General features: G+C 38.3%; 4 protein-coding genes and 1 long non-coding RNA gene across 9 annotated transcripts in view; 4 read left to right on the top strand and 1 right to left on the bottom strand.

Annotated features, from left to right (window-relative positions):
• LOC121305919 (receptor-type tyrosine-protein phosphatase H-like) overlaps positions 1 to 22,593 on the top strand; it is a 364,307-nt gene that overhangs the window by 247,459 nt on the left and 94,255 nt on the right. The gene's annotated exons all lie outside the window — the stretch shown is intronic.
• The window catches only part of LOC121305928 (zinc finger protein 829-like), a 219,917-nt gene that overhangs the window by 154,563 nt on the left and 42,761 nt on the right, over positions 1 to 22,593 (top strand). The window lies entirely within an intron of this gene.
• LOC121306019 lies at positions 8 to 6,583 on the bottom strand. Its single transcript, XR_005948139.1, has 3 exons — positions 6,052 to 6,583; positions 692 to 885; positions 8 to 353 (listed from the first exon to the last, which is right to left on the bottom strand). It is a non-coding gene; the product is annotated as an uncharacterized LOC121306019 (long non-coding RNA).
• On the top strand, positions 3,655 to 6,045 carry LOC121305976 (zinc finger protein 239-like). The gene has a single exon (XM_041237702.1). It carries the CDS (start codon positions 3,812 to 3,814, stop codon positions 4,562 to 4,564), a length of 753 nt encoding a protein of 250 aa, XP_041093636.1. The 5' UTR covers positions 3,655 to 3,811; the 3' UTR covers positions 4,565 to 6,045.
• On the top strand, positions 6,787 to 14,542 carry LOC121305853 (zinc finger protein 239-like). The gene is made up of 5 exons (XM_041237506.1): positions 6,787 to 6,791; positions 6,986 to 7,029; positions 11,137 to 11,207; positions 13,285 to 13,711; positions 13,805 to 14,542. Exons 1-5 carry the CDS (start codon positions 6,787 to 6,789, stop codon positions 14,284 to 14,286), a joined length of 1,029 nt encoding a protein of 342 aa, XP_041093440.1. The 3' UTR covers positions 14,287 to 14,542.

The following is a 22,593-nucleotide window of genomic DNA, read 5'->3' as shown; positions in this document are numbered from 1 at the left end:
CTGTTCTATAAATGAACCAACATTTCCTTGTCATTTTATTAACTGACAGATCAGCTGGTAACTTATCCGTTTTTCACATGATTAATACAGCTATTATCTGTGTGCTTTTTTAAATACATAAATCAATCTTCTGTTTTCATATATCATCACATGTATTATTATTATTAGCAGTAAAATGCGCCCGTTTTCTTGATTTTACGGTAAAATGACAAAGCTGATTCCCTATTGGTTAGAAGTGTCTCAGGTCGTCCAATCACCAGATGGCTCCTCGGTTCAGAATGACCGCGCAGCCAATGACAGGCGAGAGAGGGGGCTGGTTTGTTTTCGGTTCGGTCATTCACAATATTCTTTACCTGAAGGAGAGAGAGAGAGAGAGAGAGGAGAGGCTGGCGTGGCTGAATTAACGAGTAAGTGTTTGGTTTTGTTTAAATATATATATATATATATATATAAATTCATTTTATTCCATGTGTTAACCGGTAAAGATACTTAGATTTCATTACTTGTACTGAAAACAATGTGCTCCATGTAATAATATTTTAACAAAGTGGTTGAAAGTATTAATTGCATATCTACAAACACAGGCTCAGATTTCCAGTCAGTTAATTATGAATACTTGTACATTTTAATAGCCCCCCCCCCCGGCTCCAATACAGACTCCGCAGCGCTTGAAAATATTCTCAAATCTCACTTTGTTTCCTCATGCTGTTGTCTTTGTGGGTCGTGTAACAGCAACGCGTGGGTGCGTCGTTTCTTTTTTTAAACTTCCGAAGAGGAGTTAAAGTCCCGATGGAAGGGACGAGTGGCTTTCCGTTTTACATCTGCAGCATGAAGATGGCTCTGAATGGAGTCAACCAACGCACAGCATCAGCGATTCCTGCATCTCTGAAGCCACGCAGCGTAGCATGCGTTTCGAGAGAGAGAGAGAGAGAGAGAGAGAGAGAGAGAGAGAGAGAGAGAGAGAGAGAGAGAGAGAGAGAGAGAGATCAGCAACAGCCTGCATCGGCCACTTCCTTTCAAATGGCTACATGTTGCATTGCAGTACGGTGCTATTGGAGCAGTACCGCTCCGCCTGCCATTTATTTAACGAATTCTAGCGAGAATTGTGTTAAAAAAAATACAAAAGCAAAGTAAAAAACACGCTAACAAAAGGCGGTTTGCAGTACGTATTTTCTTAAACATTGTTCAGCATTTTACAGCTGTGAGCCAGCAGGGGGTCCTGGCTTCTACCCTATCGGCGTTTGATTTTATTTATTTTTTGGGGGGGTGGGGGGAGTGCAACATTGTTTCCATGCACTGCTCCCCCTGTAAAATACATAAACACGCTGCCATGAGATTGACAGTTTGTATTTTATTTGAAAGGAATAATACAATACTGTACAGATAATCTCATGTATAAGCATTGTGTTTATAGCATTATAAAAAATATACTTGTCATATTCGTATTATAAATGTTTTTCATAAACAGTTCGATGGTGCATGTCCAATAATAATACTACCTTTCACTTCCAACAGGTTATATATATATCTATATAGAATATATAGATTATATATATTATATATATATATATATATATATATATATATCTATATATATATATATATATATAAACTAAGATATCTCGTAATTATATATATATATATATATATATATATATATATATATATATATATATATATATATATATACTATTAATATAACTACGTTTACAAAAAAAAGACAAGTTTTAAGTTTGTTTTGAAATAAAACAGTAAACTTAGGATCCCAACAAGTACACTCTTGAACACAAATAATTTTATAAATTAGAAAAAAAATCTGCGTTGGGTAGTCAGCTACTGCTTAGCGATCCTTTTTTTTTTTTTTTTTTTTTTTTTTTGTTTACTAGATCGGTGCATTTAACTGTCAGGTTCATGTATTAGGAAAACAATGCGACTGATTTACCAACGGCGTAAATAATATCTTGGGAAGAAGTTTAAAAGCCATTTCCCGGTGAATGAAAGCAACAGAACAAGCAAAGTGTTTGTCCAACCGGCGAAATATGACGGTAAAACTTGTTGTCCCGTTCATGAGGGAATAGTGAGCAATTATCTTGTAATCCTTAAACTAGCTGACTCTTATATTTTGTCTAGAGATATGTTACAGTAAACTGTGTTTTTTTTTTTTTAAATATTAGTAACCAATGGATATTGTTACTTTTAATAAGCTGTGCAATTGGAATACTGTAAATCCACTGTGGTTATTGTCTCTGTCGTTCACTATTAATTAATACAGTGTTAGGGTTGGGTTTATATATTGGCTATAACTATAATGCCACAAACCCTACAGGAGAGTTGGAGCTGTAGCATATAAATATTATGGCATAAAATATGTGCTTTGCAATGCTCCCCTGTGCTTTACCATGCTTTGTGTTTTATTACACTGTGCTGTGCTTTAACTGAGGGGCACTTTTATAAGGGTTAGTAAATATGTTTTTTCTCTGTGCTTTACAATGCTTCCCTGTGCTTTACCAGACCTCTCTATGCTTTACAATGCTTCCCTATGCTTTACCAGACCTCTGTTTTGCAATGCTTCCCTATGCTTTACCATTTCTCTCTGTGCTCTGCAGTGCTTCCCTATGCTGTACCAGACCTCTCTGTGCTTTACAATGCTTCCTTGTGCTTTACCAGACCTTTCTGTGCTTTACAATGCTTCTTTATGCTTTACCAGACCTCTCTGTGCTTTACAATCCTTCTCTACGCTTCACCAGACCTCTCTGTGCTTTACAATGCTTCCCTATGCTTTACCAGACCTCTCTGCGCTTTACAATGCTTCCTTATGCTTTACCAGACCTATCTGTGCTTTATAATGCTTCCCTGTGCTTTACTTTCATTGTCACAAAACTTGGTATTTATATTTTGTAGCACAAGGTTTTGAGACTACGTGATTCTGGAGATATAATGGGGTGTCTGTCACAGTTACATGTTCAATAGATCTCAAGGACCACATTGTGATTGAACTATGCATTGGCATTTCTTATTTTACACAGTTGTATACATGCTGTTGATATACGTCATGATCATCACACTGATAGCACTGATTCTGAATGCACAGCTCTGCCGATGGGACACTCTTATTATTATTATTAGTAGTAGTAGAACAGAAAGCTCTTTGTATATGAACAGCAGGACATTGCTGGGTGGTTACATGTGTGTGAGCTTTTTATACATGTTTAGAACTGTCTTTGTTTCTGTGATTTTTGGGCCGTCTCTCCTTCCTCCTTGTTACAGAAAATCTTCATGTCACTCAGTGCAGCACATTTGTGAACATGGTAATGAATGGAGTCTGGAGCTGGTAAGGCAAGTTCATAGAATTTAACAAAGGGATTGTAACAGATTGTATATTATGTGTTCTTTAGGAATTTAGACAAAGCTGGATTATCCTTGTGAAAGAGAAGATTCAACGATGGATCCTGTCCATATTAAACAGGAGAGTCCTGTACTGGAAGCAGTCCATATTAAACAGGAGAGTCCTGTACTGGAAGCAGTCCATATTAAAGAGGAGAGTCCTGTACTAGAAGCAGTCCATATTAAACAGGAGAGTCCTATACTGGAATCAGTCCATATTAAAGAGGAGAGTCCTGTACTAGAATCAGTCCATATTAAACAGGAGAGTCCTGTACTAGAATCAGTCCATATTAAAGAGGAGAGTCCTGCACTACAATCAGTCCATATTAAAAGGGTTATTCTCAATTATAAACCCTTAAGCAGCTTACAAGGCTCTGTTTGCTTTGCTGACTGTGGGAAGAGTTTCAGTCAGTCAGGCTATTTGAAAATGCACCAACAAATTCACACTGGACAGAAACAATATGACTGTGCTGACTGTGGGAAGAGTTTCAATCAGTCAGGCACATTGAAAATACACCAGCGAATCCACACAGGAGAGAAACAGTATCACTGTGCTGACTGTGGGAAGAGTTTCAGTCAATCAGTCAACTTGAAAAGACACCTGAGAATCCACACTGGAGAGAAACCACATCACTGTGCTGACTGTGGGAAGAGTTTCAGTCAGTCAGTCAACTTGAAAAGACACCTGAGAATCCACACTGGAGAGAAACCACATCACTGTGCTGACTGTGGGAATAGTTTCATACAGTCCCACAGTCTGAAACTTCACCAGCAAATCCACAGTGGCGATAAACCATTTGTCTGTTCTGACTGTGGGAAGAGTTTCAATCAGTCAAGCACATTGAAAATACATCAGCGAATCCACACAGGAGAGAAATCATATGTATGTGCTTACTGTGGGAAGAGTTTCAGTCAGTCAATCAACTTGAAAAGACACCTGAGAATCCACACTGGAGAGAAGCCACATCACTGTGCTGACTGTGGGAAGAGTTTCGTACAGTCCCACAGTCTGAAACTTCACCAGCAAATCCACAGTGGCGATAAACCATATGTCTGTGCTGACTGTGGGAAGAGTTTCAGTCACTCAGGTTATTTGAAAAAACACCAGCGAATCCACACTGGAGAGAAACGAATGTCTGTGCCGACTGTGGGAAGAGTTTCAGTCAGTTATAAAACCTGAAAATTCACAGGCTAATCCACACTGGAGAGAAACCACATCACTGTAATGATTGTGGGAAGAGTTTCAGGTGGATATACAGCTTGAAAAGGCACCAGCGATTCCACACAGGAGTGAATCCTTATCACTGCAATCACTGTGGGAAGTCTTTTATGCTTTCAGTTCTCTTAAAAGACAGAAATGCAAGTTGTGAAAGTTTAGGCAAACCGTGAGTCTAAATCCACACTCTGAAATTCCAGTCATTTTAAACAGCAGCTTAATCTAAAAACTGTGAGAACTCTGGTTAATGTCTGCAGGTGATACAGATGTATTGATATTAAACACAGTGCTCTAAAGACGTTACACATTAAAGTAAATTCTTAGTATGCAATATGATAAATATACAGACGTTTCAGGGTGTTGAGCGATACGAGGTGAAGCCGAGTGCCTCCATCCCCTGAGAAGTCTGTATATTCAATGTATGAGAGAAATTTGTATTTGTAATTGAATGTATTTTGTAAAATGACATTTTAAATCTTTAATATTGAGACTTGAGATGCTTTGATATTAATTGTGTTTATCGCCAACCCTCTCCCATAACATTGAAGATCTACTTCAAAGGACTGGATATTAGTAACAGAGCATCATAAAGATTTAAATTAGTTTTAGTTTTGATTACCTGCCAGTCTCGTCTAAATAAACATGGCTGATACTTATCTGTTAATTAAGAAGTCTGTCTGAAAGCCAGTCTACAATTCTCTTCCTATAAAGGGTTAAGAAGTGCGACACCTGGTGGATACGAGGTGCCATGAAATTAATTGTTACCATGAAACTTGGAACGTTTAAGTGAATAGAAATTCCTGGTTTCCTTCTTCTAAAAGTAATTGAAAAACAAACCTTTACGAGGGTGCGATATTAACTTGTTTAACAATCTCAGGGTTTTAGAGTTACTGAAACTATGAGATTGAAACGTAACAAATAAGCAATAACATACCTGATTGAAATGGGTTTTAGAATTATTTTAATAACAAATCTTGTGGTTGCAAGTTTAAGAGTTGTTTAAGTTTTCCTGATATATTGAAATGTTTAATGTGTTTTAATGGTCTAAAGTAAAAGTAATTCTTATAGTATTTTGCTTTCATTATTGTATAACGTGTTTAATGTGCTTGTAAAGGTAATTTAGTATGGAAAATGAAACTGACATTTTTGTCCTTCTATGCTCAATATCATTAGCTAGCACAAAGTGAAGTTTTGTTCTATAAATATTTCGAATCCTGTTCTCTGTCTCTCTGTGGAGGAGGGTCACTACCTGTGTTAATGACACACATTGCTTATGTAAAAGGAAGCATCATTCAGACTTTGTAAGCCAATGAAAGGACTGATTTCGGTCAGGGATTAGTTTCCTGTTTTATCCCGAAGTGACTAGATCACCAAAGTAAACCTTTCTTTGGGTGCTATATTTGAAGAGAAACATGCATGAACTCGTTCTCTTGGATTCTGACCCATCTCACCATGAAGTAACTATCGAGCCTTCGCTTGCAACCCATTCAAGCACTGTACGCATCTTCATCCAGAAGAAGACTCCTCACCGTTACATCCTGCAGCTCTACATGTTACAAAGAAGATCAACTGCATTCCAACTTCATTTTTCAACAAGGACCACATCTCCAGAATAAGTCTTACGGTTCATAGACTTTAAGATTCAAGTAAAATACTGTGAGTGTGTGGAAAAATCCACATGCAAACCAGAAGTAAAAACATTTAATACAGCGTAACACTTTGTGAGATTAAAAATACAAACAATTCTACTTTGAACACCTGAAACAAGACTTTAACTGACCCGATGCTATTGTGTGCATTTGAAAATAACAACTGTGTCTGCTGGAACCATTTAAACATTGATTGAGTTTATCAACAAGTTTTGAAGTAACTCCAGATTACAACTTAATACTAAATGCAATTGAAACTGCTTCCCAACTGAACTTGTTGAAACAGAAATGCCTCTTTATTCCAACCAACACAACAGACCCTGCATAACCCCGTCACTGTGCGTGATGTGCGCGAATCCTGAATGCACGCCCACGAAAACTCTTATGAAAATGTTGGTACCATGCCTTCTAACTTCTGTATTCTTACTTTTGTGAACCTTAATAAATGTAATCATTTTTATGTGTTGTTTCTTTTTGTCTGATACGAGTGTTAAAGTAAACATTTATGATTGATTTCAGATCTCTAAACCTGTATGCATGAGGCGAGAGAGGGGGCGGGATTGTTTTTGCTCTGGGCCCTCGTGATATTTTTACCCGCAGGGGAGAGAAAATGTGGCAGAATTTATGTCTCTGTCTGTCTGCCTGTCTATCTATCTATATGCAGCAGTTAAGTGTTGAACTCATCGCCAAAAAGCAAGGAAATGTGACACTTTTCTTTTTTTTAACTCTAACTCAGCCACCCCACAGACAACACAAGCAACCGCAGACTGCTGTCATCAGGTAAGACAAAGAACATGCAGGTCTTTCCAGAGGACACAAGAGACATCCATAATCGTGGTCCAGCGGTGCGGTAGCAATGGATCTACATGTACACTTCAGCACAGACACACTCACTTCAGACTGCCGAACCACATCAACGTTACAAAAATAGAACAAAAATATATTTATATATGTAAATATTAATCACATAATGGAGACCTCGTCCTGTATATACAAATATATTCATATTAACTGATATGTTTGTATATTACCAACATAGTGGGGATGGCCTAGGATATTGAGGTATTAATGATAAATATTACATCTTCATAAATATGCATAAAACCGGCCATATTGCATTTATAATCCAGGTCAAACCGTGGAATTGATTAAAAAAAGAAATAATATTTAGGGCAAAAAATGTTTTTTTTTATTAAATATCTTTACGCCAATAAATGGACCAAAAAGTAGTCCCGTTGTGTTGAGACGACGCTGAAGTCTGTCTTTTTTTTTTTTCCTCCGCTGTTGTTTCAGCAGAAAGGAGGGACAGGGAATAGAAATAAATAAATAAATTCAATGCCGGCTCGGATTTCATTCGTGTTTAACCTTAGCAAAGTATTTACAGCAAGGGTATCTCATACAGGTACTTTTATACTGTAACAAGGGCATAACGCAGTTCATGGTAAGTGGTTTTATACAGAACTGTAAACCCACAAGAGATACAGCATGACAGTGTAGACACAGAACAAAACAATAATAATAATAATAATAATAATAATAATAATAATAATAATAATAAAGCCGTCCGCAGCATCATTAAGTTGAACTACACCACTGCTACCCATAAAATCAACCTTCAACCACTACTTTCTGCCGTCTTGGAATCCACCTGCTCTCTTGCAATATTTATAGTTAAGGATAAACACGCTGATTGACATTTACACGTGGATTGCAGGTTTCCACTGAACCACCTGGAACCCCCTTGACTGACACCTCATCTCTCTCCAATCAGCTCAGTTGCCTATATAAAAAACGTCAGCTCCCATCATCCCTCCCTGTTGCTGCCAGTGCAGTGGCATGCTGGGAACTGTAGTTTCCATTCTGATTCATTTAGTCATGACAGTGTTCTTATACTATACTTATACTATACAAGGTATTATTAGCCATTTGTAACATTATAAATGAACCGGCTATTCTATAAATGAACAAACATTTCCTTGTCATTTTATTAACTGACTGATCAGAAATAGTGTAATAGTCAAATTTTTTATGACATTATTTAAATTACATGTACAAAATTTATGTATTTGCTAATTGGTATGTATTATTATTATTATTATTATTATTATTATTATTATATGCTGCAGTCCAATCACATGATAAGGGTGATGAATTTAGGTACTAAAATGAAATTTATTTAATAACAATAAACTTGAATACTTTGCACTGAACGGTAACCGAGTATAAAAACGCGCTCACTTTTTTGATTATACGGTAAACCGCCACACAGCTGATCCCCTATTGGTTAGGAGAGCCCCAGCGCCTCCAATCACTGAAGGACTCCTCCCTTCAGAATAACCTCACAGCCAATAGCAGGCGACGGGGCGGGTTTGTTTTCCCTCGCAATATTTTCTTTACCTGAAGCAGAGAGAGGGGAGGCAGGGGTGGCTGAATCAACGAGTAAGTTTTTAAAATATAAACTAATTTGATTACATTTGTTAACCGATATAGAGACTTGCATTTGATTTATTATTTTTTTTTTTTTTTGCACTGAGAAGAATTTGCTTCACGTAAAAATATTTTAAGAAACAGGGTTATTTTTTTCCGTCTTGGAAATAATAATTGTCTCACACGCACACGCACACGCACAGGCACAGGCACAGGCACACCGAGAGGGCGACCCGATGCCCCTGGAAAAAAACAACAACTGGAAAACTAAAAAAAAGGGTTGCGCTGCACCCCACTGCAGACCCCGCAGCGCTGCGCACTGAACCGATGCGCTTCTGCGCTGCTCTGATCTACGCGCTGCCCAAATGCTGTTCATTTATTTGCAATCTGTAGCGAGAAACGCTGCCTGTGTGTTCATGACTCGCAGTGTCAGTGCACGCCTCCATCCTGCTCCGTGAGAGCACTTACACTAGTCTCTGTTTGAAGTGCGGGTGTGTTGAATAAGTTGCTCTGTCAGTTTTAATGTTGTTTCTCGGCTCTGTACTGTAGTGAAGCTTGCACCCTGGAAAGGAGGGGGAGCGCTGGGTATTAATGTGATTTATTTGGGTTGAATTGGAGCAAGTCCTGTTTTTACTGAATAGGTATCCCAGCTACAAGGGCGAGGTGAAGCTGCGTAATGACGTCTCCATCAACGCGCTTTCACAGGTTAAGAGTTTTACAGTGCTTGAAAATATTCTCAAATCACACACTGCTTTCTCACGCTGTTGTCTGTGTGAGTCGTGTAATCTGATTCCTTAAAACAAAATTACAAATCCGGGCTCCAGACACAGTTGTTGCCTTTGGAGCCAAATCCAATTGCTGAAGCCGCTGACTGAAGTCGGGAATGAGCGCATTAAGGTAACCCTTAGCCAACTTTCACAAAGCATTGTTTTCTGTAGCGCTGGGTACTGTCTTCACGATAACATAGCTATCACCATACAATAACTGAGCATGAAACATTCAAATCACACAGTTGTCTCATTTGCGTGTGCAAGTGTTTGCATTAACACTGGTAAAGCACTTTTGATCAAATAAGCTTCACAACCTGTTTTGCTTTTGTTTCCTGTTTATTCCTTAAAATCAATTTATTTAAAACAAAATTACAATTCAGGGCTCCAGACACAGTTGTCACCTTTTATAAATCAAATTAACATGTATTTATACTAAAGTAACACAAAAATGACTACAAAAGATTTAGAAGTGAGTAGTTTTTCGAGATTTACGATTATACTGTAAATTTACAGTATAATGGTAAATCTCGAAAAACTACTCACTTCTAAATCTTTTGTAGTCATTTCTGTATTACTTTAGTATAAATACATGTTAATTTGGATTCATATGTTGTTTTTTTCTGACTTTATGTGAATGAAAAGACACACATTTGCCCGTTTTCCCATTGGAAATAGTGATATTTTGAAATATCACTGTCCTGGTCACAAAAGCACAGTTTGTGGGGAATAATAGCCATTTTCTGTACTTTTGAGGCATAAGCAATTAGGAAATAACACTTACTACCCAGGAACCAAAAAAAAAAAAAAAAAAAAAAAAAAAAAAAATTGTTACACAGTGATATTTAACAATATTCAATAACGTTCAAAATAAATAAATACAATTATCAGTGATGTTAAACGCAATAATTCTTCTTCTTCTTCTTCTTCATTATTATTATTATTATATTATTATTATTATTATTATTATTATTATTATTATTATTGTTGTTTTAGGCCGGTATTTCCGCATTGTGTTTCACAGATAGTGAAGGTTAGATGGATAAAATAAAAACAAAAAACGTTTTTCGTAAACTCGTGTCTAGTTTATATAGCTTACATTCCAAACTACTGCAATCTGTTTGGAATAAATATTTTAGTAACACTGTTTCTAACTTCATTTAAGTAAATAAAATGTGTAACTAAAGCAGGAGGAGGAAAAAAAGATTTCAGTCCCATTTCGACAGACTTAAAGCTGTCATTTTTTGCAACTATTAATGATGGTAATACAAGGACAATTTCATTAAGATTATTTTTATTCTTGCTAGAATCTTGCTCTTTTGTAGCTTCCTTGTGTTGCAGAGAAACAAAGAAAAAAGACTTGTTATTTTTTTATTTTTATTCAGTTAAAAAAAAGTAATTGAAAAACAACAGCTACTGTCGTGAAAATCGGTGTGTCGTGAAAGAGTGGGCTCTCAAATATTCGTATTGTGGACATTTCCTATCGTTTCATCCCTAGTCCACAACTTGGAAGTTACACGTGAAATGTGGATTTCCATGCGAAATTTGGTGTCCCGTGTGTGTGGGTTTACCAGAGTAATTCTCCCAAACGTGCACTCACATCGCCATTTCACGTGTAAATTGACCTGCATGGAAACCCAAGAATGTTCATACTGTTTGATTTCTATTGTTGATCTGTTGCTGTTGCTTTAAGGTGCCTGTTTACCTGGGAAGAAACCAGACTGCCAGAGCCGTGCTGCCGATATCCTGCTGACAATCCCTGAAGTGAGTTTCTTATTCCTTTACTCTTCAGTCCTCGTTCAGCTTCACCGCTCTGTTTTTGATTGTGTGTTTCTGGTCGTATCAGTTTATTTAATATTGAACACAAGTCTGATCTGAGTGTGGAGTGATCTGTGTTTCTATCATTGCATGTAGAGACCTTTCAGATTCATGCTTTAGTTTCAAGAAGCTTTCCATGATGCTGACAGGCAGAACTGTTTAAACAGATCTAATGTGGGGTTTGCATGGGAATGGAAGTTTCCACACTTTATATTCATAAGAACATAAGAAAGTTTACAAACGAGAGGAGGCCATTCGGCCCATCTTGCTCGTTTGGTTGTTAGTAGCTTATTGATCCCAGAATCTCATCAAGCAGCTTCTTGAAGGATCCCAGGGTGTCAGCTTCAACAACATTACTGGGGAGTTGATTCCAGACCCTCACAATTCTCTGTGTAAAAAAGTGCCTCCTATTTTCTGTTCTGAATGCCCCTTTGTCTAATCTCCATTTGTGACCCCTGGTCCTTCTTTCTTTTCTCAGGCTGAAAAAGTCCCTTGGGTCGACACTGTCAATACCTTTTAGAATTTTGAATGCTTGAATTAGGTCGCCACGTAGTCTTCTTTGTTCAAGACTGAACAGATTCAATTCTTTTAGCCTGTCTGCATATGACATCCTTTCAAATCTGTCAAACTTTTCAATAGTAACCTTTGTCTTGTGTGAAAGAGATGCTGTCATTTTTAAACAGTATTCCTGAGGCTCTTATGCTTGAGTGGTTAAATGTGTGGGAGCTTTTTATACATGTTTGAATATTTCTCTGTTTAGAACTGTCTTTGTTTCTGTGATTTTGGTCTGTCTCTCTTTCCTGCTTGTTATAGAAAATCTCTCTCATCTCACTCAGTGCAGCACGTTTCTGAACTTGGTAATGAATGGAGTCTGGAGCTGGTAAGGCAAGCTCATAGAGTTTAACAAAGACATTGTAACAAATAGTATTTTATGTTGCTTTTAGGAAATTTGTTCAGAAGACAAAACTGGATTATCCTTGTGAAAGAGAAGATACAACAATGGAGCCTGTCCATATTAAAGAGGAGAGTCATGTACTAGAATCAGTATATATTAAAAAGGAGAGTCCTGTACTAGAATCAGTCCATATTAAACAGGAGAGTCCTGTACTAGAATCAGTCCATATTAAACAGGAGAGTCCTGTAATAGAATCAGTCCATATTAAACAGGAGAGTCCTGTAATAGAATCAGTCCATATTAAAGAAGGGAGTCATGTAGTAGAATCAGTCCATATTAAACAGGAGAGTCCTGTAATAGAATCAGTCCATATTAAAGAGGAGAGTCCTGTACTAGAATCAGTCCATATTAAACAGGAGAGTCCTAGTACTAGAGTCCTGTACTAGAATCAGTCCATATTAAAGAGGAGAGTCCTGTACTAGAATCAGTCCAGTCCTGTACATATCCATATTAAACAGGAGAGTCCTGTACTAGAATCAGTCCATATTAAACAGGAGAGTCCTGTACTAGAATCAGTCCATATTAAACAGGAGAGTCCTGTAATAGAATCAGTCCATATTAAACAGGAGAGTCCTGTAATAGAATCAGTCCATATTAAAGAGGAGAGTCCTGTACTAGAATCAGTCTATATTAAACAGGAGAGTCCTGTACTAGAATCAGTCCATATTAAACAGGAGAGTCCTGTACTAGAATCAGTCCATATTAAACAGGAGAGTCCTGTACTAGAATCAGTCCATATTAAAGAGGAGAGTCCTGTAATAGAATCAGTCCATATTAAAGAGGAGAGTCCTGTACTAGAATCAGTCCATATTAAAGAGGAGAGTCCTATACTGGAATCAGTCCATATTAAAGAGGAGAGGAATCAGTCCATATTAAACAGGAGAGTCCTGTACTGTGCTAACTGTGGGAAGAGTTTCAGTCAATCAGTCAACTTGAAAAGACACCTGTACTAGAAATCCACACTGGAGAGAAACCACATCACTAGAATCTGTCCATATTAAACAGGAGAGTCCTGTACTAGAATCAGTCCATATTAAACAGAGAGTCCACTAGAGCTTCTGTGGGAAGAGTTTCAGACAGTCAAGGGACTTGAAAATACACCAGCGAATCCACACTGGAGAGAAACCATATACCTGTGCTGACTGTGGGAAGAGTTTCACACAGTCGCAAAGCCTGAAACGTCACCAGAGAATCCACACTGGAGAGCAATTACATGTCTGTGCTGACTGTGGGAAGAGTTTCACACAGTCACAAAGCCTGAAACTTCATGAGCAAATCCACACTGGAGAGAAACTATATGACTGTGCTGACTGTGGAAAGAGTTTCAATCAGTCAGGCACGTTGAAAAGACACCAGCAAATCCACACAGGAGAGAAACCGTATGTCTGTGCTGACTGTGGGAAGAGCTTCAATCAGTCCGGCTATTTGAAAAAACACCAGCAAATTCACACTGGAGAGAAACAGAATGTCTGTGCTGACTGTGGCAAGAGTTTCGGTCAGTTACAAAACCTGAAACTTCACCAGAGAAATCACAAAGAGGAGAAACTGCACCCTTGTAGTACATGTGGGAAACGTTTTAATCAGTTAGCAAATCTTAAAAACCACCTTTTAATTCACACAGGAGAGAATCCACATCGCTGCAATGACTGTGGGAAGAGTTTCAGACAGTCGGGCAACTTGAAAATGCACCAGCGAATCCACACTGGAGAGAAACCATATGTCTGTGCTGACTGTGGGAAGAGTTTCAGGCAGTTACAAAACCTGAAACTTCACCAGCGCATCCACACTGGAGAGAAACCATATGTCTGTGCTGACTGTGGGAAGAGTTTCAGGCAGTTACAAAACCTGAAAATGCACCAGAGAAATCATACAGGAGAGAAGCCGCATCCATGTACTAGTTGTGAAAAGAGTTTTAATCGCTTAGGAAATCTTAAAACCCACCTCTTAATTCACACAGGAGAGAAGCCACATCACTGTAATGACTGTGGGAAAAGTTTCCAATGGATGTACTGCTTGAAAAGGCACCAGCGATGCCACACAGCAGTGAATCCAAGTTCCTCCAACCCATGAGAAGTCTATATTCAACGTATACGGTGTGGGAGAAATTCATAGTTGTAATTGAATGTACTTTGTAAAATGACATTTCGAATCTTAAACTGTGAGACTTAAGGTGATCTGACGTTAGTTAACTTTGTCTGCCCCCAACCTTCTCCCATAACATTCAAGATCTACTTTATCATTCAGTCTTTTTTATATTGTGCCTTTCATAGTGGACCACCACCACAAAGCGCTTTACAAGATAGTGAGGAATAATGCATAACACACATTAAATACAGTAAAGTACAGGGCATAATACATTAAATACAAACAGTAAAAAAACAATGCAAATACATTAAATACAGGCATAATACACTAAATGAAGGGCTAGGATGTGAATTCTAAGCATTGTGGATGTGTGTGTCAAGGACTGGATATTAGTAACAGGGCTGTAAACACTTAAATTAGTTTTATTTCAGATTACCTGCCAGTCTAGTCTAAACAAACAGAGCTGATTCTTATCTGTTAATTAAGAATGTCTGTCTGAAAGCCAGTATACAATTTTCTTCCTATAAAGGGTTGAGAAGTGCGACACCTGGTGGATACGAGGTGCCATGACTTTCAACCCATGAAATGAATTGTTATCCTGAAACATGGAACGTTTAAGTGAATAGAAATTCCTAATTTTATTCTAAAAGTAAATGAAAAGCAAACCTTTACGAGGGTGCGATATTAACTTGTTTAACAATCTCAGGGTTTTAGATTTTGAAACTGTCAGATTGAAACGTAACAAATAAGTAAAAACTGACATTGGTTTTAAATCATTTTAACAACAAATCTTGCGGACTCGTTTAATTATTGTATAACATGCTTGTAAAAGTAATTTAGTTCGGAGAATGAAACTGAAATTTGTATCCTTCTATGATCAATTTAACTAGCTGGCACAAAATGAAGTTTTGTTCTGTAAATGTTTCGAATCCTGTTGTCTCCCTCTAGATCACCAAAGTAAACCTTTCTCCATGGAGGAGGGTCGATAGCTGCGTTCTCTTGGATTCTGACCCATCTCACCATGAAGTAACTATCGAGCCTTCGCTTGCAATGGGGACCCATTCAAGCACTGTACGCATCTTCATCCAGAAGAAGACTCCTCACCGTTACATCCTGCAGCTCTACATGTTACAAAGAAGATCAACTGCATTCCAACTTCATTTTTCAACAAGGACCACATCTCCAGAATAAGTCTTACGGTTCATAGACTTTAAGATTAAAGTAAAATACTGTGAGTGTGTGGAAAAATCCACATGCAAACCAGAAGTAAAAACATTTAAGACAGCGTAACACTTTGTGAGATTAAAAATACAAACAATTCTACTTTGAACACCTGAAACAAGACTTTAACTGACCCGATGCTATTGTGTGCATTTGAAAATAACAACTGTGTGTGCTGGAACCATTTAAACATTGACTGAGTTTATCTGCAAGATTTGACCTAACTCCAGATTATAACTTAATACTGAATACAATTGAAACTGCTTCCCAACTGAACTTGTTGAAACAGAAATGCCTCTTTATTCCAACCAACACAACAGACCCTGCATAACCCCGTCACTGTGCGTGATGTGCGCGAATATACAGAAGATATACAGAAGACAGCGTTCTTATGAAAATATGTGTTTCAATGTTTTATTCCTGCTATGCTTATAATTCTGGCACCATGATTTCTAACTTCTATATTCTTCTTACTTTTGTGAATCTTAATAAACATAATCTTTATGTGCTGAGTTTCTTTTTGTCTGTTTTGAGTGTTAAAGTAAATAGTTATGATTGATTTCAGATCTCTAAACCTGTATGCATGAGGCGAGAGAGGGGGCGGGTTTGTTTTTGCTCTGGGCCCTCGTGATATTTTTACCGGCAGGGGAGAGAGAGGAGGTTGGAGTGGCAGAATTAACGAGTAAGTTTCTAAATATAAATTAATTTGAGTCCATTTGTTAACCGGTGCAGGGACTTGCATTTGAATAGTTGTACTGAAAACAGTTTGGTTCATAATAATGTTTTAAGAAACGGTCCTTATTTCCGTGGTCGAAAATAATAACCGATCACACACAATCCCACTGAGAGAGAGGGGAGGCCGCCCTGGAAAAACTAAAAAACAAAACTTAAAAAAATTATGGTCAATTATTACCAAACATTTCAACGGCACCATTTGCGTTCGCACGCACCGCTACCAAATAAACAAAGCAAAACAAGCCTTTTTATTCCAAGGTAAGGGTTGCGCTCCACTCCACTGCAGACTCCACAGTGCTGCACACTGAACCGATGCGCTTCTGCGCTGCTCTGATCTACGCGCTGTCAAAATACTATTCATTTATTTATTATTATTATTATTATTATTATTATTATTATGAGAAACGTTGCTTGTATGGGTATTTGCACTGTCAGTGCACTCCTCAATCTTGTTCTATGAAAGCATTTGTTGAATAAGTTGCTCTGTTAGTTTTAATGTTATTTCTCGGCTCTGTACTGTAGTGAAGCTTGCACCCTGGAAAGGATGGGGAGCGCTGGGTATTAATGTGACTTATTTGGGTTGAATGAATACAAGTTGTTTACAACACTGTGTCTTGTACAAGGGATGGTTGTTTGGGCAGAAAACATTAATAGGGTTAAATGCATCTGATGCTTGTAGGACATAAAAATTACACAATTGTCTCGTTTCCTTGTGCAAGTGTTTGCAAAAACACTGGTAAAGCACCTTTGGTCAAATAAGCTTCACAACCTGTTTTGCTTTTATTTCTTGTTTATTCTTTAGAATTTATTTCAAACAAAATTCAAAATCAGAGTTATTTACTCTATGGAGCCAATGACTCTTCGGCCAAATCTAATTGCTGGCGCCAAGTTGGTTGCTGTCATATTCAACTACTTAAAACACAGCAACCTGCTCAGACACTAATGTGATACTGAAACAGTGACTTCATGTCTGGACTCACTTGTTTGTTGTCTAATTCTGCTGAATGGTTAATCTCCTCCAATCCTCGGATGCCACGCCGTCTCCCGTCCGAGTCATTGAGTTTGGGTGCTGTAGTTTAGCCCCTTGTAAATGATCGATTTCCACCTAGCCTAAGGAATAAATTGTCTGCCATTAAGTTAAGGGTACTATGTTATTTTTTCTAATACCGTAGATGTAGCTCCACAGTACCTCCAAACTGTAAATTTAAGGATGTTGGAAATTGTTTTGTGAATAGTTACAGATCAAACTAAATTACTCAATCTGAAACAAATACATAAATAAAGCAGATTATTTATCACTGTGGCATCCCTTAAATGTGAACTCCAGGAATTTAGCGATGGAGTGCGCCAGAGAAAATTCCCCCTCACTCATCCCAGCCATTCTTCTCTTTTACTTTTCTTTCTTTGCTTTCCTCTTTCTGTGTCAGTCCAAACACACGCAGTGTTACTCAGGACTACTTTGCTTTTTATAGTGTGTTCAATTGTTAAAGTTCCTGATTGCACCACTAAAAAAAAAAAAAAAACTGGTTTCAGCGGGTCAACATAGAGCTCAACTGTCTATTTGGGACCACATTGCAAAAGAAACAAAACACATTTGAAAATAAAACTGCGCACCTGTGTGGTGCTTTCAAGTACACCTGCCTGTCTCCTGGTTCAGTGAATTACCCACCACCCTTCCACAGCCGGGTAAGCGCTGAATTTCGCTGACTGTTATTGAGAAAAATAATACATTTCAGTATGTAGAATTTAATTTTATATCTATATTATTTTTTTTTATTTCACCAGACAAGGGAAACAACGTAGTATATTTAGTTAGGAATCAACTTTCTCTGAATAATGGTACTGGAGATGAGCGATCCTTCAAACAGTAATGTTGACACTGTGTCTCCCAAATGCTCCCTAAAGAGATCAGGTATTCTGCCTCTCTCAATGCTTTTGAATGCAGCTTAAAGACCTGCTTTTACAGAAAGGCTTTTTTATGACAATTTTCTGTTTTGTTTGTTTGTAAAGCGCTTTGAGATGTTGCTTTAAAGGCGCTACATAAAATAATATTAATATTATTATTATTAAAACATTATGTACGTTTCCCCTTAATTGTAAATAACGTGATTTTGTATAACTTAATTAAAACGCTATTAACAATGCATTTAAATTAGATATTCCTTCCAGTGGGGTTACCTGTGGATGAAAGCAGCTGGCTGATGCTCGTCTCAGAGGGTCCGGTCTCAGTCTATCTATCCTTCACTAGGCTTTACCCAATGCCAAGTCCACAGACCGCCACTGATTGGAGGGGAATGCCACATGTAAAGCGACTTTTAACAGTTTATTACACGTACTAGTTTCTTTAAATCCACTGGTTCTCATTTCATTTTCAGCGATCCGACTGACCCAATAGGTACGAGTAGTATTATAATTACAACACATACTAAAGTCAAATGAGAACGTGTACTAAATATTTGAAACGCGTACTAAATAACTAAAAAAAAAAAAAAATTTGAATCAAATCAGATGGCCTTCGTATTGTAGCTGGGATACATATTGAGTTAAAACAGGACTTGCTTCAAATAGAGACTAGTGTAAGTGCTCTCACGGAGCAGGATGGAGGCGAGTCATGAACACACAGGCAGCTTGCTTTGTTTGCTTGTTTGTTTGTTTGTTTGTTTGTTTGTTTGTTTACGTGGTGGTGTGGTGCGCGCGAAGGCAAACGGTCCCGCGCGGCGCTGAGTGCTGTGAGCCGTTTTTTTTTTTTTTTTTTTTTTTTTAAATATTCGGTATTAATTAACCAGAATTGTTTTTTTTTTTTTCGTTTGTTTTGTGTTTTTTTTTTTATTTTTTTTTTTTCTGGTGGACCGGGCCTGTATGATACAATTATTATTTCCGACCACAGAAAAAAAAATAAAGACCCGCTTTCTTAAAATATTATTACACGGAACAAATTGTTTTCAGAGCAACCAATAAAACGTGAGTATATGTACCGGCTAAGACGTGGAATATAATTAATTTAGGTGTAAAAACTCACTGGCAGATTCAGCGGCTCCAGCCTCCTCTCTCTCTCTCAGGTGAAAATACTCGAGCGGGAGCGAAGCGAAAACCAACCCGCCCCCTCTCTCGCCTGCTATTGGCTGAGTGGTCACTTTGAACGAACGACTCCCCGGTGATTGGACGCACTTGGGCTCTCCTAACCAATAGGAGGTGAGTAATGTAACTGTAAGCAGGATGGCTGGCCGTGCTGTAAATTCTGTTTCCCAATATGTGACAACCGTCCGCATCCATCCAATCAACGGGCAGCTGGAACCTTGCTCGACCAATCACATTGTTTGTTTTACGTTCCATTGCCAGCCACGGATTATACATTTTATAGCAATAATATGATTGATTTCTCTTTTAAAATGTCTCTTTGAATTGGTTTTAAAACACAGCCTGTTGCTTTCTAACTAGTATCCTTTTAACTCTCCCTAACATAATAAACTGTACTGAAATGAAAATAAGAAGCTGTTTTAAAAAGTAAAAGTGGTTTCTATTAGCATGATTACTAATCTGTGTGTTAATTGTGTTCATATGAATTTCAAGATTGAGCGAAATAATCTGATTAAACCGTATCTTCGTGACATTGAATTTATTTCAGAATGGGTTTGAAGAAGACTAGAAGACTCTGCCAGTGTATTTTTTGTGGGACACACATTACAAAACATTAGCCTTGTTGTATTATATATATATATATATATATATATATATATATATATATATATATATATATATATATATATATATATATTCTTTAGCTCTATTGTAACATTATGCTTGAGTTTTTAAATGTTGGATTTAACTTGCAGTGACACATAAACCCAGAATATGAAAGATAAGGAGATGCTGCAGTGGATATCAATGCATCACATCTGTATCAAAGAACAGGAAAGCATCTAAACAGTAGCGTTCAGTGTAGAATGAAATGTGGGTGTTTGGAACTAGTAAATGGTAAACCTTGTTAAGATTTGAAACATGGTCTGGTCTCATCCTTACAGCATAACAAAGCAATTAATTCCATGTTGACCTGAATCCAGAAACCTGACAGGCTGGAGTGTTAACATGTAGTGTAAAGAGACAGGTACACCTGCCATACACACAGCATACACACAATACAGCACTGTGCAAAAGAGCTGGCCAAAACATTAGGAACACCTGCCATCCACACAGCATGCAAACACACACAATACAGCACTGTGCAAAAGAGCTGGCCAAAACATTAGGAACACCTGCCATACACACAGCATGCAAACACACACAATACAGCACTGTGCAAAAGAGCTGGCCAAAACATTAGGAACACCTGCCATACACACACAGCATGCAAACACACACAATACAGCACTGTGCAAAAGAGCTGGCCAAAACATTAGGAACACCTGCCATACACACAGCATGCAAACACACACAATACAGCACTGTGCAAAAGAGCTGGCCAAAACATTAGGAACACCTGCCATACACACAGCATGCAAACACACACAATACAGCACTGTGCAAAAGAGCTGGCCAAAACATTAGGAACACCTGCCATACACACAGCATGCAAACACACACAATACAGCACTGTGCAAAAGAGCTGGCCAAAACATTAGGAACACCTGCCATACACACAGCATGCAAACACACACAATACAGCACTGTGCAAAAGAGCTGGCCAAAACATTAGGAACACCTGCCATACACACAGCATGCAAACACACACAATACAGCACTGTGCAAAAGAGCTGGCCAAAACATTAGGAACACCTGCCATACACACAGCATGCAAACACACACAATACAGCACTGTGCAAAAGAGCTGGCCAAAACATTAGGAACACCTGCCATACACACAGCATGCAAACACACACAATACAGCACTGTGCAAAAGAGCTGGCCAAAACATTAGGAACACCTGCCATACACACAGCATGCAAATACACACAATACAGCACTGTGCAAAAGAGCTGGCCAAAACATTAGGAACACCTGCCATACACACACAGCATGCAAACACACACAATACAGCACTGTGCAAAAGAGCTGGCCAAAACATTAGGAACACCTGCCATACACACACAGCATGCAAACACACACAATACAGCACTGTGCAAAAGAGCTGGCCAAAACATTAGGAACACCTGCCATACACACAGCATGCAAACACACACAATACAGCACTGTGCAAAAGAGCTGGCCAAAACATTAGGAACACCTGCCATACACACAGCATGCAAACACACACAATACAGCACTGTGCAAAAGAGCTGGCCAAAACATTAGGAACACCTGCCATACACACACAGCATGCAAACACACACAATACAGCACTGTGCAAAAGAGCTGGCCAAAACATTAGGAACACCTGCCAACACACAGCATGCAAACACACACAATAAGCACTGTGCAAAAGAGCTGGCAAAAGAGCTGGCCAAAACATTAGGAACACCTGTCGAACACACAGCATGCAAATACACACAATACAGCACTGTGCAAAAGAGCTGGCCAAAACATTAGGAACACCTGCCATACACACAGCATGCAAACACACACAATACAGCACTGTGCAAAAGAGCTGGCCAAAACATTAGGAACACCTGCCATACACACAGCATGCAAATACACACAATACAGCACTGTGCAAAAGAGCTGGCCAAAACATTAGGAACACCTGCCATACACACAGCATGCACACACACAGCACTGTGCAAAAGAGCTGGCCAAAACATTAGGAACACCTGCCATACACACAGCATGCAAACACACACAATACAGCACTGTGCAAAAGAGCTGGCCAAAACATTAGGAACACCTGACACACCTGCAAACACACACAATACAGCACTGTGCAAAAGAGCTGGCCAAAACATTAGGAACACCTGCCATACACACACAGCATGCAAATACACACAATACAGCACTGTGCAAAAGAGCTGGCCAAAACATTAGGAACACCTGTCGAACACATAGCATGCAAATTCTATAAATTAACCAACATTTCCTTGTCATTTTATTAACTGACTGATCAGCTGGTAAGTTTTATCAATATTTTTTAACATAATTAATAAAACTATCTGTGTGTTAACTTTAAATACATGAATTAATCTCCTGTTTTCATATTTCACTACATTTATTATTATTATTATTATTATTATTATTATTATTATTATTTACACACTGAACGGTACTCAAGTATAAAAATGCGCCTGTTCTCTTCTCTATACGGCAAACTGCCACAGAGCTGATCCCCTATTGGTTAGGCGAGCTCCAGCGCGTCCAATCAACGAAGGACCCCGTGACCCCGCAGCCAATGGCAGGCGAGGAGGGGCG

Source organism: Polyodon spathula, chromosome 45 (assembly GCF_017654505.1).
Source record: "Polyodon spathula isolate WHYD16114869_AA chromosome 45, ASM1765450v1, whole genome shotgun sequence".
Taxonomy (NCBI): Eukaryota; Metazoa; Chordata; class Actinopteri; order Acipenseriformes; family Polyodontidae; genus Polyodon; species Polyodon spathula.
Note: the sequence above shows the minus strand (reverse complement) of the source record. Positions and strands in the feature narration are given on the sequence as shown.

Excerpts from the sequence above, each read along its gene's own strand:
- LOC121305976 (XM_041237702.1), top strand. The coding sequence starts at position 3,812 with ATGCACCAACAAATTCACACTGGACAGAAACAATATGACTGTGCTGAC.
- LOC121305853 (XM_041237506.1), top strand. Across the intron at positions 7,030-11,136 it reads CCGCAGACTGCTGTCATCAG|GTGCCTGTTTACCTGGGAAG; the intron begins GTAAGACAAAGA and ends TGTTGCTTTAAG. Across the intron at positions 11,208-13,284 it reads TCCTGCTGACAATCCCTGAA|AGTTTCAGACAGTCAAGGGA; the intron begins GTGAGTTTCTTA and ends TTCTGTGGGAAG.